The sequence below is a fragment of the Dipodomys ordii genome, unplaced genomic scaffold (assembly GCF_000151885.1).
Source record: "Dipodomys ordii isolate 6190 unplaced genomic scaffold, Dord_2.0 Scaffold76, whole genome shotgun sequence".
NCBI lineage: Eukaryota > Metazoa > Chordata > Mammalia > Rodentia > Heteromyidae > Dipodomys > Dipodomys ordii.
The window spans coordinates 4,089,830-4,112,878 of record NW_012267292.1 but is presented as its reverse complement, the minus strand read 5'-3'; the positions used below and the strand labels follow the sequence as shown (position 1 = coordinate 4,112,878).

General features: G+C 39.5%; 1 protein-coding gene across 1 annotated transcript in view; it reads left to right on the top strand.

Annotated features, from left to right (window-relative positions):
* Abca13 (ATP-binding cassette, sub-family A (ABC1), member 13) overlaps window positions 1-23,049 on the top strand; it is a 394,418-nt gene that overhangs the window by 206,025 nt on the left and 165,344 nt on the right. Inside the window, exons 43-44 of the mRNA XM_013024383.1 lie at window positions 14,552-14,822; window positions 22,926-23,015. Of these exons, the coding sequence (XP_012879837.1) occupies window positions 14,552-14,822; window positions 22,926-23,015 (361 nt within the window). The remainder of the gene's footprint in view (window positions 1-14,551; window positions 14,823-22,925; window positions 23,016-23,049) is intronic.

Genomic DNA, 23,049 nt, shown 5'->3' with positions numbered 1-23,049 from the left:
ATTATTCTTTTGTTATTGATGTCTGTTTCCAGAGGCGCCTGCCTGTGGCCACCCTCTCTCTCTACCCATGCCATGTGTCTTTCAAGGGCCAGCACTCAAATAACTCACTGCTTGCCACCCTGAGAGATTGATGAAGGCTGAATAAAATATAAAATATATACTTTCTAATCACAGAGACTCTAGCAGCTCCACAGAAATGAGTTATGAAGTTAGATGCCTGGGGCAGCACGTGGTACTGGTCTGCACTGCAGGTCTGGAAGTCACTTCCTTATGGAGAAAGGAGCTATTTATCAGCTGCCGAGGCAGATCAGATTCTGAGATGGGCACTTTAGGTGCACATGGTTTTTTATATTTACTCTGCACGGGCAGCTTGGAAATAGATTTGAGGTTTAGAAGTTAGCTGAACTTTACCAAAATGAAATTCCTTTTTAGGCACTACACTTACCATGGGATCTCTTAGGATCATTTTCTTTTGTGTTTTGAGCAAGATTTTTTTTTTTTTTTTGTCAAGCATGGTGACATATATCTGTAATCTGGGAGGCAGAAATGGAAAAGTTTGTGGTTTGAGGCCAGTTGGGTAAAAAAGTTATTGAGATCCTTAATCTCAAAAATAAGGCCACTATGTTAGTGTGAGCCTGTGATCTCAGCTATGGGAAAATGTAAATAGGAGAAACACAAAATCCTGGCAAAAATGTAAGACTCACTCTGGTGAAATAACGAAAGAATGAAAAGGCTAGGGATGTGACTCAAATGGTAAAGCATTTGCCTAGCAAGTGTAAGGCACTGAGTTCAAACTTCAGTACCACAAATTAATTAATTAATTAATTAGGTGGGGGTGGGAAGGATTAATGAAGTAATATTTGAAATAGACATAGATTATTAGATAAATTGGAAGATTTCTAGAGAAAGGAGTGATCTCAGATTAGGTTGATTGCTTAGACAGTCCCATAAAGTAAGGATTACTGAGCTATAACCCCCTATTGTCTGACTCAGCAGATCTGGGATGAGGCCCAAAGACTTAGCTCCCCCTCTCCCCCCCCTCTCTCAGCATACATTAGTTACACAAATAGAGGTTCCATGGACATTGCCACAGGTGTACAGCTTCCCTATCATCCCTACCCCTCTATCAGTCTCTCCCACTACTCTCCTTCTAAAACAATTTCAGTGGTTTTGTATCTTCATAGAGGCAAATGAAATACTCCAGCTGTCTTCCTCCTCATTCATTTGTCCCATTTGCCGCCCCCCTCCAGCTGACTGCTCTTCCCTATAACAAAGGTCATTTTATGTATCTGTCATTTATTTCATTTTACTTTTTCAGTGTGTGTTAATGGAACCAAGGGGTTTCACATGATGTGTCAGGCATGCATGTGTTATATCTTAGTCAAAACAATCTTTTTTTTGGGGGGGTGTCCAGTTGTGGGGCCTGAACTCTGGGCCTGGGTGCTGTCCCTCAGCTCTTCAGCTCAAGGCTAGCGCTCTACTACTTGAGCCATAGCATCACTTCTGGCTTTTTTTTTCTGCTTATGTGGTGCTGAGGAATCGAATCCAGGGCCTCATGCATGCAAGGCAAGCGCTTTACCACTGAGGCACCTTCCCAGACCAATCTTTTCCCTTGCTTCCTTCCTTCCTGTCTTCTTGATCAACAGACATTATTGAGATTTCTTATACCATCACCAGACAAAATTGTGATATATTTCAATATTATTCATCCTCCATTCTTCTTTCTCTCCCCTCATTCATCTCCCTAAATAGTCCCATAGTTACAATCATGGTATCTATCTATCTATCTATCTATCTATCTATCTATCTATCTATCTATCTATCTATCTATCTATCTATCTATCTATCTATCTATCTATCTATCTACCTGTCTGTCTGTCTGTCTGTCTGTCTATCTAGCTTTGCCCACAAACCTAAAGGACATCTATGTATGTCCAACTTTTCCCCAATCTCTTGAATCTTTCCCATTAGGTTGTAAAATATCCTTTTGGTTCTTTCTTAGGAAAATCACAGCAGCAGAAGATGAGTAAAACTTTCTGTTCATCAAAATGCTTTTAGTAAATGCCTCCTTAGCTCCCCTCCCTTGTAGAGGACAGCTTTTCCCTTGAAGGAGTATGGAGAGCTGCTCTGGTGTTTATGCTCTGACTCCCCCTCCCTTGTGTCTTAGTCCATTCAGGCATGTGTTATTCTGCCATCCATGGCCCTCCAAAGGCCAGTTTTCCTTTTGTGGTGGTCCAGCCTGCCATCAATTTCAAGTGGAAGTGTCTGCACTCTCAAAGCAGTACCAGCTCCCTCTTTAGGTGCAAAGCTCTCTTTGGTCTTTAAGATATCAGTTTCTGCTTTCCTGGTGGCATTCTTTACCCTGGCCTCCACACTGACTTCCAAAGGCCCAGCTGGCTCTGAATACTTTGCTTCCTGACCCTCCAGGCTGCCCACAGCCCTCTCTATCCAACACAAGCTTCTTCATCCTCATGAAGCTACTGCTTACATATCTGGCACTGGCTCAGGTTGCTTCTCTGGACCTGACTGTCTTTGGGCATCTCCATTTGAGGATTACTATCAAAGCATGTTCAAACAAACCTCATGTGTCCACCCAAACATCTTTATGCTCCATCTGTGTTCTCGATGTTGGAGACCAAGTGGAATATCCAAGTCACTGGTGGACAGTCTTTTTTTTTTCTCCTTTTTCCTACACAGCTATGAAAAACATCAGTGTGAAGTGTGTGCTCTGGACTGCCACCTATCTTCCTTTAAAATTAAATGCTCCATTCTGTTTTTCTCACTTGGAATATTGAGTGTTTAGTGGATTTTCTCTGGATTCAGATTCTGCCCTGATGAATCTCTATGATAATATATGGCCAGATGACCCATGCCTCTCTGCATTGTCTTCTGCTTCTCTTTCCGTTTCTTGGACAGATTAAATTCACACTTGTTCCCACCACGTGTTCTGTCTTCAATCTTCTCTCTGCTTATATTTCAATCTCTTCTGCAAAGCCTTCCCCAGCTCAATAGATGAGGTCAGGGGGTAGGGGGGAGGATGGGAAGGGATGGGCAGGGGAATCAAAGAGGAGGCAACAATGCTTGATAAGAAATGTACTTGCCCATGTAATTGTAACTCCTCTGTAAGGTATTCTCTCAATAAAAAAAGATATTCACAGCATCTGTGAGAGATGGTATTCAAACAGCAGATTGTGCTTGCTTTGTAAACATCTGTGTCCATTCAAAAACTGTAAGCTGGGGAAGGCAGGCCTGGAGCTGTTGTCTTATTTATTGCTGTAGCCTGGGCATTGAATGTGGTGTCTTTCCCTAATACATGAAACATGGTTCTTACCTAGTTGACCAGATGGATGAATAGGGGCTCTTGCAGCCTTGTGTTTGGGGAGAAGTGGTTGCATTCACCTCACCTGGTTCATAGATGGGACTTTGATCATGTGCTGGTTGGGATGTGCATTTAGCACTTGGAGGAGCTCACAGTGCCAGCCACACTGATGCATGGCTACTAATTGTCACATAAGGGACTTTTATTAAAAGAAAATCTAAAAATATTCTGGGTGTTTATTAAGATGGTGTATTCTTAGTCCCAATTATCACAAACCTTAGTTCTGAAGACATGAGCACTTACATGTGTGTGAATTCAGGGCCTGGGCACTGTCCCTGAGCTTTTTTGCTCAAGTCTAGTGCTCTACCACTTTGAGCCTTAGCTCCACTTCTGATTTTTAAGTGGTTAATTGGTGATAAGAGTCTCACAGATTTTCCTTCCCAGGCTGTCCTTGGACAAGATCTTCAGCTCTCAGTCTTCTAAATAGCTGAGATTACAGGCCCCTGGCAAACATTTTTACTTTTCCTTTGTACATTATTTTGTTGTCCTGGTGTTTAAACTGATTATCATTCCCATACTAAACACTTGTTCCATTACTTGAGCCATTTACTCAGCCCTTGGTGGTTTAGTTATTTTTCAGATCAGTCTAGCATCAGGATCCAAACTGGTCCATAATCACTCTATATATACTTCCTGCATAGCCAGTATAACAGACATACACCACAATGCTTAACTTATTGGTTGAGTTGGAATCTTGTTTACTTTTTACCTGTGCTGGTCTCCAACTATCATCTTGTCAGATTCTGCCTCTGAGTACCTGAAATTATAAGCAGAAGCCATCACACTAAGTCTGTTGTTTCTTTTTGAGACAGATTCTCATGATGCAACCCTGATTGGCCTTGAACTATGAATCCTTGTGCCTCAGACAAAAGAGTCCTTGAGACTACAGCTGTATAACACTAAACTTGGGGACATTTACACTTTTTAACAGGCATCTTAAGTTCTATGATTGAAATGGTCTCTGGTCACAGCTATGAAAAATTCCCTATTAGAATCTTTTTAAGCTTAAAGTTCCAGTGAAAAATCACAAATCCATCTAATATGGACTAGCTTCGGCAAGCCTGATTGTTTGTCTGTAGAAGGCTTCACCATGGCTTTTTTATTTTTGTAATTTTTATGAAGCTTTAGCCCCTCTTGTGAGAGCTGAGATTGCATTCAAATTGTCAGCTCTCCAGCTTGTCTGTGCCATTTTACCTAAAGTCTTTGTATAGTTTTTTTTCTCCCACAATTTAATCCTCTGTATGTCATTCCTAATTGCTACCATTTCTGATGATGGAAAACAATGTTGGCAGTGGTTAATTTGAAGGGTCTGCAATCTCTCCTTTGCTTTTTAAACAATCCTGTGTGACCAGCCCCATTTTACACTGACTGAGTGATTCTCTCTGGCTCTCTAAAGAGTGGTTCCAGATTCCACATATGTCTCCTAGACTGTACTGTGGTGTTAAATCAGACTGCTGTCTTTTCTCCTAGGTCCACATTGCCTTGAATTTCAAAAACCACTGTCCCTTCAAGCAAGGTAGGGAGGGAATTGACTGCTGCCAATTATACATTGCAAAGAAGGTTTGTTTTCCAAGTTAGCTAAAATCAGCAGTGAGCTACCAGCAGGGTGCTCTTGCAGTCAGGAGTCTGCCAAAATAAAACAGAATTGAAATAGACTTGGGCAGGATAAATGCTGGTGGCAGGTGCCAGGAAGCCAGGAACGTCTATCAGGGGCAGTGGGAAGCCAAGAAAGTGTGTGAAGCTGTAATTCTTGCAACCACATGGATGAGAGCTGCCAAAGGAAGCTCCTGAGGCAGTGATGAATAGTTGCAACCCTTACTTCCTGAGCTGGAACATCATCTTCCTGTGAAATACGTGACCACAATGTGCTTTGCTTGAATGTAGCATTGCCTCAAAGTTACAATGGGACAATGTGGGAATAGCTCAGACAGGACTTTGTCTGGGTGGCCTTCCCTGACAGATCTATCTTCAAGAATGTAAGAGAAGGCTTCTGGAGCTTCTTCAGCCTTTTTTCAGTACTCACTTCCTCACTGGAGCCACAAAGAGCTGAGTAGAAATCTCTGAGCTTGAACCTGGTTGTAGAGCCTTTGTTCAGTGGCCTTGGAACTGGATATGTTTCATATTTTAGATTTTGTTTTGGATTTTAGAATATTTGCTTATGTATAAGAGATCTTGGAAGCGGGAGCCATTTCTGAACATGAAATGCATATATATGAAATGTTTCATATATACCCTCAGACCTATGTAATTTTATGCAGTATCTTACACATTTTGGTTCACGAAATGAAGTTTCAAGATGTGAAATTTTCCACATGTATTGTCATGTTGGTGAACAAAAAGTTCTGGATTTTGAATCTGTGCCGATTATGCATCCATCCATTAGAATTGTGGAGGGAGCTCAGGTTTGGGAACCCAATCTGGGCTGTTTGTAGACTGTAGAAGATCTGTGTGGCTGCATTTCAGAGAAATTTCAGTGCAGTGGAGGCAACATGCTGTGGAAGTCAGGGGGTCTTGATGGCTGGAATGACATGGTGCTCTTCCTTTGTGAGACATTCACAAAGTTCACACCCATGTTACACGTGTCTAGTTGGTTAAAAAGTATCCCCCAAGGATGCCTACACTACTGCTCTCCGGATTCCATTGCACTAGGTTGCTGAGAGCAGATGTGAGAGTTTGTACTTCTTCCTATTTATGAATGAGTTTGGAACCCAAAGTTGAGACCACAGTGTAGTAGAAAATAGCCCTCATTCTCATTCTTTAAAGATCTCCATTCATCTCCACTTCATAATCCACAGGAGCTGTTCTCAATTCTTGGAACAACCTGCATATTCTGCCCACCCTCCTTCCCTGTCAGCAAGCACCTTTACTGAAGCCCCCATGCTGCCCCCTTCCTGAACAATCAACCTGTGACCTCATGCTAAACATGATCTGCTGTGTTTGTTAATGCTTGTTTAGTTTGGGTACTTATAATGTTTAGTTGACATAGCTGGGTCTATTAAAAGATAAGAATCCCTTAAGGATTTTACTCATATAGATTACCTAAGGCCTAACTGTTGTACTCACTTTAGTCAATAGTATGTTTTATTGCTTCAAATTTAATTACCTTCAAATTTCTCTTAAAGTAACTTCAATGATACACAAATGAAAAGTTTGAAGTACATTGTCTATTATACTTTTTTAACCAAGCTATTCATTAATACACTGTTTATCTCTGAATTTCTGGCTGCAGTTTCCAAATGCTTTATTTTCCATGATCTATCCTGCCTCTTAACCAAGTTCCAAACTTGTTTCTATAACATGGGAAACAGATCAGAATTTTTAGCAAAAACTGTGACCATTTTTTCCCCCAAAACATTAAAAAATTGGAAACAATCTTAAACTTACAGGTAAGTTGTAAGTACAATATAAACGTTTCCCCTAAACTGTTTGATAATGTATCCTTAAGCCCATTATCTTTAGTACTTTCTTGTATTCTCAGCAAACAGGGTCATTTGCTTACTGAACAAGACCCCAGATTAGCAAATCCCTGTTCATACATCAGTGCCATCTAGTCTTCAGATCTATTGGAGATTTTCAATTGTCCCAGTAGTTTCTTAGTGAGAGGATCCAGTTCATGAGCATGTGTCACACCAAGCCCTCCTTTCCCTTCATTCATGATGTTATGTCCATGAGAAAAGCCCATTGCCCTTCAAACATCTGAAGGCTAAAGAACAATCTGTTCTGAAACTAGACTTACGTTTCCCTAAGCAGGGTTTGAACAAGCATCTCCCTTCATTCCCAAACAACACTTATAAAAGCATATAGAAGTAAGAGAGAGACTTTACTCTTCAAAAACAATGTTCACTTGACAGGTACTGGTGGTTCAGCCCTATAATCCTTGGTACTCAGGAGACTGACACGTGAAAAATTAAGGTTCAAAGCTAGTCCCGATAGAAAAGTCCACATCTCCAATTAACCAGCAAACCAATCTGGACTGGCAGCATGGTTCATGTGGTAGAGTACCAGCCACAAGTGAAAAAGCCCAGAGAGCTCATGAGTCCCTGAATTCATGCTTTAGTATTGGCACAAGAATGTTTAATACCATGATGATAAACGGATGATGTCTGATCAACGTGGGATGGGAATTGTGCATATGGTATGTGAAGCAGTGTGCATTTGTGTGTGTGTGTGTGCATGATTTTAAAAAATCGGTTTCAGTTTTATTGTTCTATAAGTAAATGAACAGAAAATTGTACTGTTTTTGTCTTATAAAACATCATCCCATTTCCTGAATATGGTTTATACAGCCTTTGCAAAATAATTGATTACAAGATGGATAAAAATATTCTTTGCCAAAGAAACAGAAAATTGTGAAGAAAATTAAACTAACCATAATCTTATCATAAAAATAAACGTCAATCTTAAAGTAGGTTAAAAATACTTATATGTCCATAAATTTTGGATAAAATCTTATATAGTTTACATATGTTTGTATACATAAACACACACATATGGTGTAGAAATTACTTGATCAGAGGCAACTTTTGCTGAATGTGTCTACTCCCCAATTTTATTTTTTCCTGGTCCAGTGTCTGCCATTTTAGTAAATTATATTGATTCTCTGAGTTTTACTTTGCACCATTTTTCATCTTATATAGTATGCATATTTTTTATCAAGCAATATTTCATGATTTAATCTTTTTTATTTTTTGGTTGATGTATCTTGTCAATGCATCGGGTCCTGTTTCCTTTCTTCACATTTTATTGAGCTATTAAGCATTTTCTTTTAAAAGATGGTTTAATTCCATTTTAAATTCAGTTGTAAAAATTAGTGAATACTCTATCAATGAGTATTTGGTGATGAACGTATTTTACTATACAGTTCCACAGGCTGCACATCTCTAATCTAAACTCCACAGTGTTCCCAACTCGGCAAAGTTTTGAGTATCAACATGGTACCACAAGTGGAAAGTTCCACATAATGAATCACAACAAAAACACAGGCATACTAAAAACACTGTGTGGATGTATCTTCTGTCTCTGCCTATATACTATATGTTTGTGAAATATAAGTGGCTTTGAAGTTTGGACTTGGAGCCCACCTTATGTATATATGAATATCTCCAAACAGAACAAAACCTGAAATCCTAAACACTTCTTGGCCCAGGCATTTTTGGGTATGAAATGCTCAGCCTCTATTGCACTTTATTCAATTAATTTCCATACATTAAACATTTGTTTCTGATGTCTTGCTAGAAATTTCTATAAGAATTACCAAGTCACTCTGATATATATATATGCCTATATATACATGTATATTTGATGTATTTATTTTGAATAACGTATCTCTTGGATTGCAATTAAAAAGTTTAATAGTATATCTCTTAGGTTAGAATTAAAAGAAAATCTATATTTGTTTGTTTTCCACAAATGATTGTGGGAAATGATTCTCACAAGAATGATATGAGAAGATTTCTTTCTTTTTTACTTTTGTCGATCACGGGGCTTGAACTCTGGGCCTGGGCGCTGTCCCTCAGCTCTTCAGCTCAAGGCAAGTGCTCTACCACTTGAGTCACACCACCACTTCCGGTTTTCTGGTGGTTCATTGGAGATAAGAGTCTCATGGACTTTCCCTTGGGCTGGCCTTGAACTGCAACCCTCAGATCTCAGGCTCCAGAGTAGTTAGGATTACAGGTGTGAGCCACTGGCACCTGGCAGACTTATTTTCTTGAGCTCTCAAATAATAATATATGTTGCCGGGCACCAGTGGCTCACACCTGTAATCCTAGCTACTCAGAAGGCTGAGATCTGAGGATCACCATTCAAAGCCAGCCTAGGCAGGAAAGTCCATGAGACTCCAATTAACCACCAGAAAATGGGAATTGGTGCTGTGGCTCAAGTGGTAGAGTGCTTATCTTGAGCTGAAGAGCTGAGGGACAGTGCCCAGGCCCAGAGTTCAAGCCCCACAACCAACAATAAATAAAATAAAAATAATAATATGCTGAGTATGTTTTTGTTTTTAACATAGTCTTTAGTCAAAAAGCAAAACTAATGTCTTATCTAACACTATTCATATATTGGTTATTTATAGATTTTCATACTGTATAATCATGCATTTTTGTATGTGTATTTTTCAAAGCATTTATCTTACTTTTATGAACTTAAAAGCATTACTAAAGGGCAGTCTCCAAGAAGATTTCAGTGAGTATCATATACTAGGGTACTTGCTAAGTCATTCATATAATAAACAGCTCTTTACCTGGTATTAATGTTTGGACAATTGCAGCTACTGTACCTGATCTCCGCCCCTCAAAAAACGGAGGACAAAAAACTTCTATAGACATTTTCTTTAAGCACTTTGACTGTCTGAACCAAATGGGGATGCATAATTGTGGAAGTAACTAGAGCCCTTGAATATAATTGCACTCATACGTCAAATATGACAATTTGTAACAATTCCATCCAGCACTTTAATTTTGTCTGTTAAATTATTCATGTGAATACTTTTATAAGTTTATCCATGAATATTTAGCTGGTGGTTGATTCATAACCATAAGCTATTTTATCGTTTCATTTTTCTCATGATGTCCAATTAACAGCTATGTGAAGGTAGAGAAAAGTTATTCTTGGTAATATGAGTCATGCCTTTCCCCACCGACTTACTGAGGTGGTCTGTGACCATATACTATGATTGGAAGTTACAGCTATTTTGACAGTGTAATACACGTTCTAGTAGTAGCCATCATAATATAGAGAGAAATACTACAAATTCTTATTTTACCACTAAAGGACATTAAGAAAGGTTAAGTAGTTTTCTAAAAATCACACAGTATGCTGGTGGATAAGATTGGATTCATATTCCAGAATATGTAGACTGAATTTCTTCCATGCCACCATGATGCATAGGCAGATTCCCAGTGAACCAGGCCAGTGGCAGCTTGCCCATCATTCTCAACCTTGGCTGCTATCACCAGGGACAATTTGCCAAGTAGATATCCAGAATGCTCTTGTCTGCTAGTGAACAGGAATTTATGAGTTTCACATGTCACATACGTATATGAGACCGTGTAATTATAACCCCTCTGTACGGTATTTTCACAATAAAAAAACCCTCTATAAACATACATACATAGGAGGCATGCAATTTGGCAGGATGTAAGTGTGGATGGCCAGTGGTAGATGTCAAAAGTACTGAGTAAATGCTAGTATATGTGGGATGTGACTTTTGATGGTAGTGACTAGGTGAGGGCAAGAATAACTGGGCCAGCATGGCCCCTTCACCTATACAGAGACTGATCCTGTATTTGCAGGAGAAAGCTCCTTGGGCAAGATCCAGTGAAGGCATCAATAATTACTTGTAGAAATACAATGAAAAGGGAACCCGATCACATTTCTAATCATTTATCTTGAGTTAGATACAGCCCATAATTATATTAGTGGAGCTGCATACCTAAAAGCATGAATTGGTATTATGCAGTAATCTATCTTAATACAATGATCAAGAAGGTCATACCTAAATGAGAGGGTCATATTTAATGTAATTATATACATTTCCTAGTGCTAAAATATCGCTATACACTAAGTTAATACTGCATTATGGGAGCTGCATATAAGTCAGGGATAATGCATCAGATTATCACTACAACCCATCTGAACATCAGAATCCCCAAGGAAGTTATAATAAATGCAGTGTGTGTGTGTGTGTGTGTGTGTGTGTGTGTGTGTGTGTGTGTGTGTGTGTGTGTGTTGGTACTGGGGCTTGAACAGGTCCTGCATGTCATCCCTTAGCTTTTTTACTCAAGGCGACCACTCTACCATTTGAGCCACACCTCAATTTCTGGATTATTTTTGCTGATTAATTAGAGAGAAGAGTCTCACAGTCTTTCCTGCCTGCCCTGACTTTGAATCACAATCCCCAAATTACACTCCTGAATAGTTTAGATAATAGTTGTGAACCACTGGCAAAGATGCATATTTTTCTTTTGCTTGTGCAATGAGGCTTGGAAACCAGTCCTTTTTAAATTTGATTTTAATTGTTTTAATTTAATTAAAAATTATCTCTAAGTAGTTGTACAGAGGAGTTTCAATTCAAAATGTCAGTTTATGAGTATAAAGCACAAGACTGTGTATATGTTTTATGTAAGTTTATAATTTAGATCTAACTCCCACATAACATGTACCCATTGTCTCTTTGAACTTATATCACTCAACATAATTTTTTTCAAGTCCATCCATTTCCCTGAAAATGATATAAAATTACCTTTACTGATGAATGAAGAAAATTCATATACATATTTACATTAACATACACTCATATACATTCTCTCTATATACTATGAATATGTATATATGTGAATATATATGTAAATATACTATACTATATAGTATATATATTATATACATATATATCATATAGTTATACAATCTATAGTATAGTATATATATAAATATATATATACCACACACACACACACCGTTTTCTTCATCCACTAGTCCATTGTCGGGCGTCTGGGCTGGGAAATCAACCCTTTTAATAATGTCAGGTGAGTCTGATATGTAGCTTGGTATAAAACCAATCCTCAGAGCACTGCTTTCTATACAGTGAATGTTTTATACATTTGAAAGTCTAATCAGGTTGTTCCTGGTGAATTTGTCTTCAGTCTAGTTCAGAGGGCTGTCTGGGGGCTCTTATGCCTTGGTTTCTCTCCATCATTCACTCCCGTCCCTTACTGCTATAACACAAGTAAGTCCTAAATTCTACTCTCATCACTAGTCTTCACAGCAGGTGCCATGCTTATGTGTGTCTCTTGCTTGGGGATTTAAATTTATGTTTCTTTGTCTTCCTGAAAATGCCTCTTGGGTCCTAAGGCCGTGTCCTGAACTTCTTCAGCGCTTCCTGCTTGCTCCTCCTCGCACACTCAGGGTTTTCCCTGACTACAACACTGTATTCAGTGGTGTTGGTTGGGTTATTTATTTACATTTCTATCTCAAGCCCTCTCTGTTAAACATATTTTCTTGACAGAAATCAAATAGCCCAATGCCTGCCTCACATGTGGAGCATCAGTGAATACTTTAGACCAATGAAATAGTAAGTTCAGAGAGGCATTTTCACCTGAAAATATGCTCCCACAGCTCTAATCTGAACCCTATCATGCCTATTTTAGCTATGAACTGGGTGCTGGTGGCTCACATCTGTAAATCCTGGCTAGACAAGGGGCCAATAGCTGAAAATCACAGTCTGAAGCCAGCCGGGCAGGAAAGTCTGTGAAGCTCAAAATTTTGAAGTGAGCTATGGCTCAAGCGATAGAGTACTGGCCTTGGGCAAAAAAACTCAGAGCCAGTGCCCAGACCCTGAATTTAAGCCCTAGGACCAGGGTAGGGGAGAAAAAAGAACAGCATTGGCCAGGTGCTCACAGCTGTAATCTTAGCTATTCAGGAGGCTAAGATCTGAGGATGGGTTTGAAACCAACCTGGGCAGGAAAGTCTATGAGATTCTTGTTGCCAATTAGCCATCAAACACCAAGCAGCTGGAATTATGGATCAAGTGGTAGATTGCCACCCTTGAATGAGAAAACTAAGAGTGTCTAGTCCTTGAGTACCAGAACAGACACATGAGTGCACAGACGCGCACGTGCGCACGCACACACACACACACACACACACACACACACACACACACACACAGAGAAAACTGCTTTGCTGATCTGTTTACTGCAGAACTGCATTTTCCTTAGTATTTTTGAATTTTTTTGTACAGCTGTTCTTCCATTAAGATTCCTGTGTAATATACTTGGCATTGCATTTTCTGGAGTATTTTAGAGGGGGTCACTGGGGAAAAACTGTTCATGTGGATAATTCTATGTCATAGTGACTTTTGGTTTCTTCTCGATGGTACTGAGGCTTGAACCCAGGATCTTGCACTTGTTTGGCAAATACTTTGACCACTTGAGCTATCATGTGGATGACTGGTCAGGCTCAGCCTTCCCGTTTGAAGCCATTGTTCTGGGTCTGCCTCACTTTTTGCCATTGACTTTTCCTCTAGGCAGGCATGTAGAGATTTCTTTTGGAAGTGAGCTCTTGAGGGTGTGTGAGTAGATCAATGGTGTATCAGTCACTTTTTCCTTTTGAATTTGAGTTGTTGACTTTTATAGTCATTGAGAACTGCTTAGAGAGAACAAGAAGGAGGGAGGGACAGGGTTGATTGCACAGGCCCAGTGGACTCAGGACTGCCATGGTTTTGAGGATTGACTGGCTCCTCTCGGTGGGTGGGGGGTAGAGGGGGGGTGGGGGTATGAGTTGTGGGAGGGGCTGAGGAAGGTGGATCTGAGGGAAAGTAGCTGTCAGAAGTGTTTTCCTGAGAACCACTCCGTGCACTCATCATTTAGAACTGAGAGAAATACAGAAGAGAGATGTAAGGTCTAAGCAGGGAGAGAAACTCTTCAGGATCCGCCTCCCCAGTTGCCACAGTCAACTGATCTTGTGGTTAAGACTCACAGAATCTTCTGCTCTTTTTTTTTTTTTTTTTTTTAATTCCAGTCCTGAGGCTTGAACTCAGGGCTTGGGCTCTGTCCCTGTACTTTATTTGCTCAAGGTTAATGCTCAGTGCACTAGCATTGCAACTTGACTTCTGTTTTATCTTTTTGTTTCTTCTGATGACTAATTGGCAATAAGTCTTACATGCTTTCCTGCTCCAACTGGCTTTAAACAGTGATCTTCAGATCACCGTTTCTTGAGTAGCTAGGATTACAGGTGTGTGCCACTGGTGTCCAACTCATTTTAAATCTTTGATGGCCAGAATCTGCCTATGCATCAGGCTTTATTTCAAACTAATAAAGGTAAATAGTAAGGTTGGGAAAAATAAATAAAACTAAAAGATAAATAGAAGTCATATATTTTAAAATAAAAGAGCATGATCAACTCACAGTGGTGGCTGGTTCTGTATTTAATGCTGTGAGACACAAGGTCCATCTTTCCCCTCCCTATAGAATGGGGATGCACAGAGCCCAGATGTGGTCCTTTGGATATGGAATCTGGCTCTTATTTGCTGTGGGGAGGCTGCACAGGTTATCTTCCTATGGCTGAAGGACACTCTAGTGTCACCTATAGCTACATGAAGAGATTCCTTAAGACCGAGTAGGTGTTGGGAGCCTGATTTATTCATATCTGACTCTGCTGACCTTCCCACCCCTGCAGGTGACTCTCCTGCATGGAATCCACCAGAGAAGACCTTATCTGTGCCCATGCAGGGCCACCAGCTGCTTCTGGCACAGGTGACTGCCCTCCTGAGGAAGAGGTTATGCCACACTCTGCGGGCCTGGAAAAGCACCATCTCCAACCTGCTGCTGCCTGTTCTCTTTGTGGCCTTGGCCATGAGCATGTTTATGGTACAGCCTTTGGCCACCACCTACCCTCCCCTCAAACTGACACCTGGCCATTATGAAAGTGCAGAAACCTATTTTTTCAGGTAAGACACTTTTTTTATTGCTCTGATCTTTAGATACTATTAATTTTTGTTGCCCAGAGACAAATAGCAATAGATTTATCATTTTTAAAAGAATTTCAAATTAAGTTTTCTTAATATAAAGAGCTGGAGATATAGGTCAGTGGTAAGAGTACTTGTCAAGCATGTCCATAGCCCTGGGTTTGGTCCTTAGCACTTCAGAATCTTCAAATATATGTACTTTCTCTTCTTTCTTTCTTCCCTTCTCCTTCCTTCCTTCCTTCCTTCCTTCCTTCCTTCCTTCCTTTCTTCCTTCCTTCCTTCCTTCCTTCCTTCCTTCCTTTCTTCCTTCCTTCCTATCTTGCTTCCGTGCTTCCTTCCTTTCTATCTTGCTTTCTTTCTCATTATTATCATTATTTGATAGCAAATGCAAAATTGTATTAAAAAGCTGTCACTATTTACAAAAGAAATCAACTTCTGTTTTTGAGTATTTTTACTATCTTTAAGCTGTTTTGCCATTCACTGAAGCACTTTATGAATACAGTGCATCTTGATTAATGTCACCCCTTTCAACATCAAGTCTGAGGCTGATGTTTTAGAAATATTACATATGCAAAAACTATATGACATACGAAACAAAATATTTATTCACTAAAGTCAGAATACTTAGTAAAACTATGAACTTCTGCTGTGAATTAGTAATTAATTCTACCTTATCCTTACAGAGACTATTCAAATATTGCAAAACACAAAACATGGAGAATATCCTACAGCGTGAAGTAAGCCAGGCCAGAAAGACAAGGGGCACATGATTTCTCTCATATGTTGATCTTAGATCCCAGATACAACCTCCCTTGTAAACACACATAGAGGCATATGCTTATATACCCGATTTAGCTGACTAATGCCTAGTATAAACAGGAGTGAAACTTAAGTAGAAAGCCTTTTGGGCAATTAGCAGTTTAACAAAATGAATATGAGGAAGCTGAAACATGATTGTAAGGGAAATCTAGCACGAGTGGTGTGGATGAATGAAAAAGGAAATAGAGAAATATAGCTAGAATACTCAATGTATGTGATACCATTTGTGATACAGAAGTGGGAAATGTCAAATTAGTCGGGGGCTGGGGAGGTAAAATGGAAGAAATGATGGAACAGATGGGATGGAAGAACAGATGAAAGGAATGATGGAAGGGATGAATCTGATCAAGATGCCCTGGACCCTTACAGTCATATTAAATGGTGACACCTTGTACAATGTTTTAACATTCAGAAAATTAAAAAAAAAAGTTTCCCTGTGAGATACTTTCTATTATGTCTGAGGTCAGAGTTTACAGGGACGACCTTTGAGAGGCCCTTGGAGTTTTAGGGCTGTCCCACACAGATGTTTAAGCTGTCAGGGGCAGGTTTGTCTCTGAAACCTGCACATGGCTACCAAGTATGCTGAGAGAGAACAGGAGTCCTCCTACAGAGATGAGCCCAAGTCCTTCATAGGAAGTAGAAAGGCTAGGTATCATCAAGAAATTCCAGGAATTTATACATTCACAAAACCCTGCACTGTTTATCCCAAACACAATGGTTCACAATCGTGTTCCCCTGTCCATAAGGAACTGCATGGTTCTCATTTGTGCAGAATGAGATAAATGAGCCCATAAACACCTGTGTAGTTTAGGATTCACATGCAGTAAATTCAGAAAAGTCCAGATTTTTTTTTTCCGCCTAATTAATTCAGACCAATGTGTCTCAGAGTTTCCCAAGTTGTAGATTCACAACCATCCGGTTAGGAAGCTGAAGGAGAAATCTTCATCACTCCTCCCCTCTGCCTTGGTTTTGCTGGCTTCTCGCCAGATTGACCAGTAGTTTCTTTGCCACAACTCACTTTCCCAGGAGAACAATATTGATCTCTTCTGAAGGTAGGGCCCCATGCTTTGATTACCTCTTATTCTTCTTATAATTTCCACTACCTCAACCGATCCTGCCACAATGGTGACCACATTTCCAGTTCAAGAACTTTTGGGGAACACTTTCCAACCATTGTGAGGACAGGTGGATACTGAGTAACAGTTTTCACCAGCCCAGCAGGGGAGCCATTTGGTGAAGGCAAAGCAGGTTTCTATAATTTAAAAGGCTGTGGTGCCTGAACTGAATCTTGAGAGATAATTTTGCCTTTCCTAAAGTGGGAGGAATAATGAAGGTAATCGAACCAGTGTTTCCGTTTCCTGGCAGGTGCTGTGAGATTTTCTAAGGATAACAGTTTTTTTTTTCTTTCTTTCTGCAGAAGGAAGATATTTGCAAGCTTTAACCTCTGGGGATTTCTGTAATGGGGATTAGTTTTATAACTTCTAAGCACACACTTTAGTTTGGACCAGGTCATCTTTTTTATGGTTGACTTTATCTGTCTTGAACATTGTTAAGATCTCTATCCTTGGAGTATAGAATTTATTTTCCCTTTCTTATTTTTCCCCTTCAGCAAACCTATAAACCTATAGATTCTTCTTTCTTTCTTTTTGCTTTTGAGTTCAAGAACATTTTACTCTATCTCTGACTTAATTACTTCTTCACTTCCACATTTCCTTTATCTCTTTTTATAAGGTCCAGCTACATCTCATATTAGGATCGCTCAGATCTATTTTCTAAGTTACATTTAGTAAAATGGTTATTATCTACGTCCATACTACCCTGAATGTGCTTGATCTTGTCTAAAAAGGTTACTTTTCTTCTTTTTATTTTCTGCTTGATATATTTCTCCTTTAGTACCATATTATATATGATGTACATTATATATATGTGTGTGTGTGTTTACGTGTGTGTTTGTGTGTGTGTGTTTACATGTGTGTGTGTGTGTGTGTGTGTGTGTGTATGTATAGTACCAGTCCTGTTATTGAACTCAAGGCCTGAGCTATGTCTTTGAGCTTTTTTGCTCAAATATAGGGCTCTACCACATAAGGCACAGCTCCACTTCCAGCACTTTGGTGGTTAATTGGAGATGAGTCCACTGGGCTTTCCTGTTTGATCTGGCTTTGAACTACAATCCTCAGATCTCAGTCTCCTAGATAGATAGGATTACAAGTATAAGCCACCAGAGCCCAACCTGATATTTGTACCTAAACAGTGAACATAAATACTCTATTGTGCTGGTCCTAGAGCTTGAACTCAGGGCCTAGGCACTGTTCCTGAGCCTCTTTGTGCTCAAGACTAGCACACTACCACTTGAGCCACAGTGCCAGTTCCAGCTTTTTCTGAGAATCTTATGGGAGATAAGAGTCTCACAGACTTTCCTTACCCAAGCTGGCTTTGAACTGCAATCTTTAGATCTCAACCTCCCAAGGAGCTAGGATTACAGGTAAGAGCCACCAGAGCCTGGCTGTACTCTTGATTCATATCTTCAATACCGTGTTGAGGGAACCATGTTTTCTGGGTTCTTTCTGTGTGTGTGTGTGTGTGTGTGTGTGTGTGTGTGTGTGTGTCCATACTAGGACTTGAACTCAGGACCTCATGTGCTCACTTGGCTTTTTTACTCAAGGAAAGCTCTCGACTATTTGAGTCATACTTTTTTTTTCTGGTTAATTCAGAGATGGGAGTCTCAGGAACTTTTCTGTTTTGCTGGCTTCAAATCTTCATCCTCAGATCTCAGCATCCTGAGTAGTTAGACTTACAGGCAAGAACTGATATGGGGATGAGTCACTGCTTCTTTTGGTTGTTTAAATTGTGTATTCTCTCAGCGGCTTCATTCCGAATAGAAGTCTACACTATTGGAGTTTTCCTCTGATTTCTGGGAGGTGTGGTTGTCCTTCCTGTTTAGTCAGTAAGGATAATATAATGATGAGATCAGATAAGGATACTGCTTGCTGACTGGAGGCAATTCTGAGAGAAGTAGAGCAAACACATCCTACTGTGGAGACAGGTGGTTGCCAGTGCTGCCTGTCTCCCTTTTCCTGAGAGAATTGAAAGAAACATTCCACTCTACAGTCAATCTGATTCAAGAATAAGAAAGTATCACTCCCTCCAGTTATTCAGAGGAGGCTGAGGTCAACTTCCCATGGGGACTTCCAGGTCCCTGAGAGTTACCTGTTGATGAGACTTGGCTTTGATACAGGACTCAGTCTCAGCCTGTTCCATCGTCTTGTGCTTGTCTTGTGGCTTGGTCTCAGGGCCTAGAGCTCATTTTGCTCAAGGATAGTGTTCTAACCACTTGAGCCATAGCTCAACTTCTGGCCTTTTGGTGGTTAATTGGTGATAAGAGTTTCATGGATGACTTTGAACTTCAGTCCTCAGATCCTAGCCTCCTGAGTAGCTAGCATTATAGCTGTGAGCCCCTAGCCCCCAGGTCATTGTCTTTCATTCTAGTCATGGTGGTCAAGACTCATGTCTGTTCAGTTATAAGCTCCCAGAAAATTTAAAACTATTTAGTATATTTAAACTATTTAGTATATTTAGTAAATATAAACTATTTTGTATACTTAAGAAATTATAAAGTTACCTTATTTTTAAATCTTATTTATTTTCTCTGATGTACAAGATTCATAGACTGTGCCCAGATTATTTTAATTATTGATAGAATAGAAATCTGTTGACAAATAGTGTCACTGCTGTTAGGCTTGCTACACCTGGAAGGTAGAAAGCAATGTCTGGCAGAAGACAAGAATCAGTATTTTGTATTTCAGCATAAAAGATCTTCAGTGGCCCCCTCTGTACTTGAGAGGCTTAAGAACAAAACATTTTACCTTTAGTTTTGTATAATCAAATCCAATATAAAGAACGATATGTCCCACAATTGGTCAGATAAGATGATGTTAGGCAAAAGGAACCCCAAACTCAAATGGTTTTTCTTTTTTGCTATTGTTTCTAACATATTTGTAAGATGATTTTTTTTTTTTTGCTTTGTATGTCCTTCCCCCACGGTATAACCCCTGCTTTCACTGTATTTGCTGTTGGTATAATTTGTGGAGGGGAAGGGAAAAAACAAATTGTTTAAATAGGGATACAGGTAGACCCATTGCAACAATGAGATATACAAGACATTATGTTGAAAAATGAACTTTACAACTTTGGCTGCTGGGGGTGGGGGTGGGGTGTATTGGAGGGCAGCGATGTAAGGGAAACAAAGGAGGAGGCAATAAGAAATGTACTCATTACCTTGCTCATGTAATTGTAACCCCTCTGTACGGTATTTTCACAATAAAAAACTTATTAATAAAAACCAATCATTTTGTTTTGAGCTTAGGTTTTGTTAGAGGTGTTGACATTCTGGAGTCATGCAGAGTTGATTCTCCTCAGCAGAAATATACAACACTCACTTGGCACAATGAGTTTGAATTTCAGATTTTTTGTCCCTGTTTTGTTCAGATTTAGGTATTGTAAGTTCAGGGATTTAGGGGTGAAAGAGGTGAAGGATTAGGTCAATCACTTCAGTACATTAGGAATATGTTGCAATATGTTCAACAAATTATGTTTGGGAAACTTTGAACTTATGTAGTATCTTAAATCATCTTGTTTTATGCCAAGTGAGGTTGTGCACCAAGGTCTCTGGGAAGGAGGAAAACAAAGGAGGAGGCACCTGTGCTCGGCAGAGCTGAGGCCTACGGGCTCTGTGTCTATATAGCTGGGAATCATAGAGTCAAAGAGATCAGAATCTTGAAGTCAGACCAACTCAATTAGCAAGTGGTCCTTTGGGGTGGTCTGAATTAGGTGCTTCCTTTGCAGAAATAATGTTGAGAAAAAGGCTTAAGCATGTACAGGCCTGAAGACAGTGATGTAGAGAGATATAAAGCTATTTCATGCTCATGTATATAATATATTAATATAATAGATAGATATAGATATAGATATATTCAACTGACTTTTACATGCATTACTGCATTAATCTATAGTTAATAGATTTTTAGTGTGATATTTCAACATATACCAATAGCACGAACCAATTACATCAGCTTCTTTTTGTCTACTTTCCCCATCTCCATCCCAAGTCATGGCTATTTTGACTTCAGGTCATCTTATATTTTAACTTTTTACTTGTGAGAGAGCCTCTGGTACTTGCTTTTTGTGTCTGGCTTATTTCACTTACTATATATCTGTTTCATTGATTTGATACAAATAGCAGACATTCATTCTTCTTTATGTCACTGTCTATATGTATATATAGCACACTTTCTTTATCCAGTCATCTGGGAGGGACACCTTGGTTGGTTGCCTGGCTTTGTTAGTGTGAATAATACTGCAATAAACATGAGCAGGAATCTCTTTGGTATGCTGATTTCATTCTCTTTTGGATAGATGCACAGAATTAGAATAACTAGATTACATGAAAAAAGTGAGCAGATGAAAATATTGTTATTATATAGAGAGCTCAGACAGGGAATTGGGGAAACTGGGCATCTTGAAATTGGCTACCTATGCAAAGTCCTCTTGCACAAATATAGAAATGTCTGAGCTGGGTGCCAGTGGCTGACACCTGTAATCCTAGCTACTCAGAAGGCTGAGATCTGAAGATCATAGTTCAAAGCCAGTCTGGGCGGGAAAGTCCGTGAGACTCTTATCTCCCATAAACCACTAGAAAAAAAGAAGTGGCACTGTGGCTCCAGCGGTAGAGGGCTTGCCTTGAGCTGAAGAGCTGGGGGACAGCGCCCAAGCCCAGAGTTCAAGCCCCATGACCAACCAAAAAAAAGTCTTTGTTCTGGGTTTATATTTGTACTATGGGATGTGGGTTCAGTGGGCCTAACCAACTGAGACTTCCTGATGAATGAGTGAATGCTAAGACCACTGAAGAAAGATATTTAGGAGTCAACTTTTCATTGTGCATGAATAAGAAAACCTCAGTTTGAAAAATCAGTGGTTGAAGATTAGGTTGAGGTTACTTTCACTTCTTAAAAAAGGAGAATGCTATAAATGCTTTAAAAGATACCACTTATGTGTATTTGTTAGTGTATATGCTAATTATTTCCAGAGTTTGAGGCCCGTGTGTGTGTGTGTGTGAGCTATCATGTTAATTATATATCATTTTTCTTTATATCTGGAATAAATCTTTTCAACAATACATACTCAAAACCACTTGTAATAACTCTTTTTGGAAGTGATAATTTACATTTTTGTAGATATTGTCATTCTGCATTTTAATGAATTGAAATGAGAGGCTTATTCCCAATTAGCCAAATGTTCAGAGGCTTAAAAGAGCTTTTTCTTTTGATTTTCCTCAACTAAGGACATTTCTTGATGTTGACATATACATTTTGATATTTAATGCTTTTTGTTTTTTGTTTCTTGAACACAGGGCTTTGTACTCTTGCTTGGTTTTCTTGCTTAGGGTTGGTGCTCTACCATTTGTGCCATGTCTCCAACTAGCTTTTTTGCTGGTCAACCTGAAATGGAGATTTTTGCTGATTTTTCTACCTGGACTGGCTTCGCAGCCTGATCCTTTAGGTCTCAGCCTCCTAAAACCCTAGGATTATCTGGATGAGCTGCTGGCATCAAGCTCTGAAAACTTCCTACATGCAAAAGGCACCTCAGTATAGTTCACTTGCTGAAACCAAAATATATAAACATAAAAAGTTGTTTTGTTGAAGTGATAGAGAAGAGGACAACTATTCAGTTGAAGCCAGTGCTCAAACATGAAAGGGATATTTTTAATAGAATTTAATATATTAACACAACGTGACTTCTTTGCAGTCTTAAAAAAGTTGTTTTTAAGTCTGAGAAAGTATGTGAGAATAGTTATAGATGAGAAACATAATACACAGTGACTAAGTGTACTAAGACACATATGTGGGAAGTGGTGTTATGGCTCAAGTATTAGAGCGCTTGCCTTGAGCTGAAGAGCTGAGGGACAGCGCCCGGGCCCAGAGTTCAAGCCCCATGACTGACAAAAACAAAACAAAACCAAACAAAAAAACTCCAAACAACAAAAAAAGACACATATGTGTTAGTGATAAAATGGTGCTTTCAAAAAATTCCTCAATATTATCCTTGGTCATTTGGTTTTCCCATAAAATGGTGGAAGAGTAATTATTGCTGAGCTATGGGGAATGATTTGCTGGGATCTGCTTGATTGCGGCACACTGTAAGAATAAAGTTGTTCTTTTAGGTTGAGTTCCTAACAATCCTACTTCATTTCTCCTGTCTTTCCATGAACAGTAGTGGAAAAGACAACATGGACCTCACCCACGTGCTATTGCAGAAGTTTGAAGATCGTGATCCTCTCTGTGGTGATTTAGATGCAGCTCTGTAAGTACCAGGTGTTTTCTATAACAGAGACTAT